The 4742-nt window shown below is 55.4% G+C and overlaps 2 protein-coding genes across 2 annotated transcripts; one reads left to right on the forward strand and one right to left on the reverse strand.

Moving 5' to 3' along the window:
- Positions 1-12: 12 nt before the first annotated feature.
- Positions 13-2307, forward strand: LOC131214364 (protein Skeletor, isoforms D/E-like; the record flags this gene model as incomplete). Its single annotated transcript, XM_058208745.1, has 2 exons — positions 13-562; positions 632-2307. Coding segments are annotated over 2 exons (2130 nt in total), but the record flags the coding sequence as incomplete, so codon positions are not given.
- A 452-nt stretch (positions 2308-2759) lies between these two features.
- On the reverse strand, positions 2760-3996 carry LOC131214363 (putative ankyrin repeat protein RF_0381). Its single transcript, XM_058208744.1, has one exon. The coding sequence runs from the start codon at positions 3994-3996 to the stop codon at positions 3082-3084; it is 915 nt and encodes a 304-aa protein (XP_058064727.1). The 3' UTR covers positions 2760-3081.
- Between the last annotated feature and the right edge of the window lie 746 nt (positions 3997-4742).

Raw genomic sequence — 4742 nt, forward strand, 5'->3', positions numbered from 1 at the left:
CCGACCGGCGTGGGTCGTCTGTGCAACTGGACCCCCAATCAGGATGGCCCACCGGCGGACGAGTACCCGTCGTTTGGAGCTTATCAGCGCAGTCTAACGCTAAAGTGTGACAGTGGTGAACCGGGCATCATCACCTGGACGCCGGATGCGGACACACCGGATACGGTGTACTATCAGTGCTACAGTCACCGTTACCTGGGCTGGCGCATTAACGTGCTCGATTCGTGCGACGTTGCGCAGCCGAGTGAGATTGACGAGGTGTACGCCGAGCCGAGCGAGGGTATCTCGGCGGAGGAATCGATCCGGCACGAGTCGAAGGTTCTGCCGGCCGATAACTTCCTGCAGCAGCACGAGAACTTTCTGCAAAAGCACGAGATGGATTTGATCAAGCACCACAAGATGAACCCGGACACGAAACCGGACCAGTACGACATTAATCTGGAGGAGCACCCGGAAATGACGCGCATCATCGAGAACGGTATCCGGGCGGCGGAAGAGTTGGAGGAGAAGCTAAAGGCCAACCAGACGATCGCCGGTAACCAGACGGTGGTGGTGGTCCATGGTGTGCACGGGCCACACGGCCCTCCTGGTCCACCGGGACCACCGGGTCCCGGTGGTCACCGATTCCCAGGACCTGGACCGTACCCGGGATCGGTGAAACCGATCCTGTCGTCTTCCGGACTGCCGGTCTATCTGCGCCCCCCGAATAGTGGCCCTATGTTCCGACCCGTGAAGCTTCCCGTACGCCGACCGATCGGCATGGAGCGACGCCCGGTGCAGGGTGGTGGTCGCCCAACGCGTCCCTTTGTCATTCCGCAGCCCTCGATGATCGTGAACCACTACCAGAAGCCGGTGGCTCCGTTGATGCGTCCGTTTGTCACCAAGAAAAAAATGCCGATTAAGGCGATTGCTCCGATACTGCTGCTGGGTGAACCGTCCGAGATAAAGGCTCCGTATCGGAAGCCGACGGTAGAAATGCTAGTCGGTAAGCCACCGAAACCGATCGGCCATGGCGGCGGGCTTCAGGGATCTTCACCGGCAGGGCCCCCGTTCACCATGCCCGACATGCCGCCCCACCTGATGACGGTGAACCTGAAGAAGAACGAACCGGTGCCGATCACACTTCCGATACGGCACACCGGTAAGCCGGTGAAGGACTCGCTGAAACCGAACATCAAGCCGATCTTCAAGATTCCGTTCTCCGATGTGCCCGAGCAGAAGGTATCGTACGACGGCTTGGCCGCCAACCATGGATTTATGCCGAGCTCGGTGGTGGTTGAGAGCGGCTTCAAGCCGATCTACCGCCGGAAGGATGACTATGATGCCGAGTTCGAGGACAATCGGGCGCACGGATTCCTGCGGCGTCAGGATGATGATATTGATGAGGCGATCGAAAGCGACGCCCTGATGATTCACGATCAGGACGAACCGGTCAAGCAGACGTTCGAGCCGATGTTCATACCGTCGCCACTGGACAGTATGGCAATGGCGCACGTGAAGCCGGCCGGAACGGGAACCACCGGCAGTACACGGCGCAACGTGGAGATCCTGCCAGACGAAACAGCCGACGTGGTGGATGATCGAGACACACTGGCGGCTGCCAATGAGCGAGTGGACCCATACTACCTGCCCCCAATCGGAACCGATGGATCGGTGGTGTCCTTTGATGGAAAGGCCGTGCTCGATGTCTCGCTGCTGAACGGTCCTTCCGAATCGTCCCACACCGAACCCTTGCCACCGTCTGGCGGTTCCAAGACGGAGCAACTGGTTCGTGAGGTTCCCCAGTTCGGACCATTCCGAGGGGAGGTTCCACCGATAGCGGACTACCTTGCGCCGGACACGGTCGCCATCTACGGAACGCGTGGTGTGGCCGCTGTTCCGGCCCCGGTTTCCGAGTACGCGAATCCACTGCTACCGGGTGGTATCAGTCCGCTGGACGGGATGGCGAGTAGTGGCGAACAGCAACAGCAAGCGGCCGATAAGCCGATCTCGACCAAGCTGTCCATCGTGAAGCCGAGCAATCGAGATGACAGCTCGGAGGAGGGGCGCAACGCCCGTAGCAAACGATCACCGCACCACCACCCGGACCATCACGGAGACAGCCACGATGACGGCTGGCAGCCTCCGATGGTCCCAGCCAGTGGCGCCAGCTGCAGGGCGATGCTCGCCGGTGCTCTGCTGGCCGTCGTTCCTGCGCTTCTGGTTCGGTGAACGCCACTGAACGGTTCCCGTCATCGGGGCGGTAGGCAGTATTAGCGGTACGATTACTTTAGGCTTATAATTTTATTTAAAACAACCCACACAGATGCACACAAACACAGGCACAAAACAAAACATCGATTGACAGTGAAATCCATTCTGGGAGGTTATAGGACCGTTCGTAGGTTAGGCCTGACGCAAAAACGGAGTCTACCGGACGCGCTTAGCTTCGAGTGTGTTTCTGCGTGCTCGAGTGTAGACTCGAAACATCTTGTGAATTGTAAATAAAGATGGATATCCTTCACATACAAGTCGTCCATCGTGTTGGGTTCCACCAGGGGTTCAGAAAAGGTCTGTGAAGGCTATAGTTTAAACGTAACGTAATGGTCATGTAATAAATTACACGATCCATCTTTCAAACACATTTCTTCTTCGAACGTTCCATTGACCGGAAGTAGGAAAGCGCCTTCTGCTACTCTATCTAGGCCCCCCCAATGGAACTTTTATACCTTCATCACTTTATTAGTTTGTTCAAGAATTCGTCAGCGGCATTTCATTTGGGTCGTTGGAACTGGCTTTTGGTATTAAACTAAACTATATAACTACAACCACACCCTAGTAGGGACCCTAGTAGTGATCCTAGCTTCAATCCATCGCGTTAGCAACAGACAGAATATGGGACTCAATCAGTCTCTCGAATAGTTTCAATATTGAAAAAAGTACTTTTTGTTAATGCCCTCGGGTATCTGGTAGTGCCGAACATCAAACTTTCCAGCGGATTGTTGAAAAGCGATGAATCGTCTTCAGTTCTTGGCTTATATAATTGCGGAGTACGTTACTCATCAGTCTGCGAATGTCTTTGAAAGCTGGCCTTGTTCTCCGTTAAATCTTCAACCGACGGCGCAGCAATCGAATGATCTCCTCCTGGCCCAGCATGTTAGCGTAGTAGAGCGGCGTGAGCCGCAACCGATCCTTCACCTTCAACCGGCATTTGCGCTCCAGCAGGTGACGCACGATATCCACCGATGCGCCCATGTACAGCGCCCGAAAGATCAGCGTCCAGTGGCACCACCGATCGCGCGTCTCCAGACTAATGCCCTGCCCGAGTACGTACTTTACCATCGCCAGATCGTCCGTGTCGATAGCGTAGTGGCCGATGCCCATTCCGACGCAGTTCTGGGCATGCAGATTGGCGCCCCGCTCGATGAGGTGTCGCAGGATCGTCAGGTTGCGCCCGTACACTGCCAGGTGCAGTGGCGTGACGTTCGTGTCCGGCACGCCGAGATCGATGTTCGCGCCGGAATCGAGCAGAGCATTTACCAGCTCCAAACTGCCACTGCGGACTGCCAGGTAGAGGAAGGTTTCACCGTGTACCGGGACGTTAACGAGCTCGGGGGCCGCGTACAGCAACCGTCGGACGAGAGTTGGTTGACACTTCTTCACCGCCCTGTAGATACCCATCGTGGACACGTTCGGCAGGGTGCAGGTGCAGGCCTTGAAGATGGGCGACTGGTAGACGTACTGAAAGGCCCCATCCGTCGGCTGATGGAGGACGCTGGCCCGGAACGAGTAGCACAGGTTCTGCTCCAGGTTACGCACCGTCAAGGTGGCCGCCGTGCTCCAGTGCACCGTTTGCCATCGGTCGCGCTTCACGCTGTAGCACTTCTCGATCTTGAACAGGTCGTAAGGCACATCGAGCGGGTTGCGGAACGTCCACCGGAAGGTGATCGTTGAAGTGGTTTGCTTGACGAGGGACACCTCGAACCAATCGTCCGCGGCCAGCACCTTGGCAGGCATCGTTTTGCGTTGAACACGATTTCCGTTTGGTCGATATAATAGCACTACGGCGTAGCTAACGGCTAGTGACGCGTGCGCGCCCCGAAACAATTCAAATTTCGGTTGGTTAGGGAGCGCCATCTAGTGCGCGATACCGAGCGCGAGCTTGATAGCTCCGCTCGAGTGGATTCAGGAGTTCAGGAAATTGGTGGACAGGAAATGGTTGTTCTGGGGGGAGGGGGGCCTTCCTGCTTCCGATCTCTCGGCCGGCAGGAGCAAATGGAGTGTAAATTATTTACCATACCCTTAAATCAATATTCTTCCGCTTGGCATCACGGTTTCGCCGGCATCGCCGCTAAAAGGGGTGTCAAGTGGATCAGCGGTCCGACCGTCAGGAACTTCTGCAACAGAACTGCCCACCCCGCCCAGCCTGGCACGAGGCTCTTTGCGATCGATGATAGTGTACTATCGTTCATCTGACCAAATTTAAGTAAAACCTGCCGCTTTCTGAACAAACTCAGCACGAACCGTCCGGCGAGCAACAGCAACGTTTGTTTACAGTTTTTAAGAACTGTCAAACGTCAACGCAGTAGGGCTGGGCATGTGAACCGGTTCGTTTAAATATAAACGAACGGATACTATATTTGAGCCATTTTCGAAAGCAAAGGTAATTCATTTGTTTCATACTTCACGGCCATGATTTTCGCTTCGCAACTTTCATATGTTAGATTCCCATTTAACCGAATATTTGCGGTTTCCCTCCGATC

Source organism: Anopheles bellator, unplaced genomic scaffold (genome assembly GCF_943735745.2).
Source record: "Anopheles bellator unplaced genomic scaffold, idAnoBellAS_SP24_06.2 scaffold00720_ctg1, whole genome shotgun sequence".
Lineage (NCBI taxonomy): Eukaryota > Metazoa > Arthropoda > Insecta > Diptera > Culicidae > Anopheles > Anopheles bellator.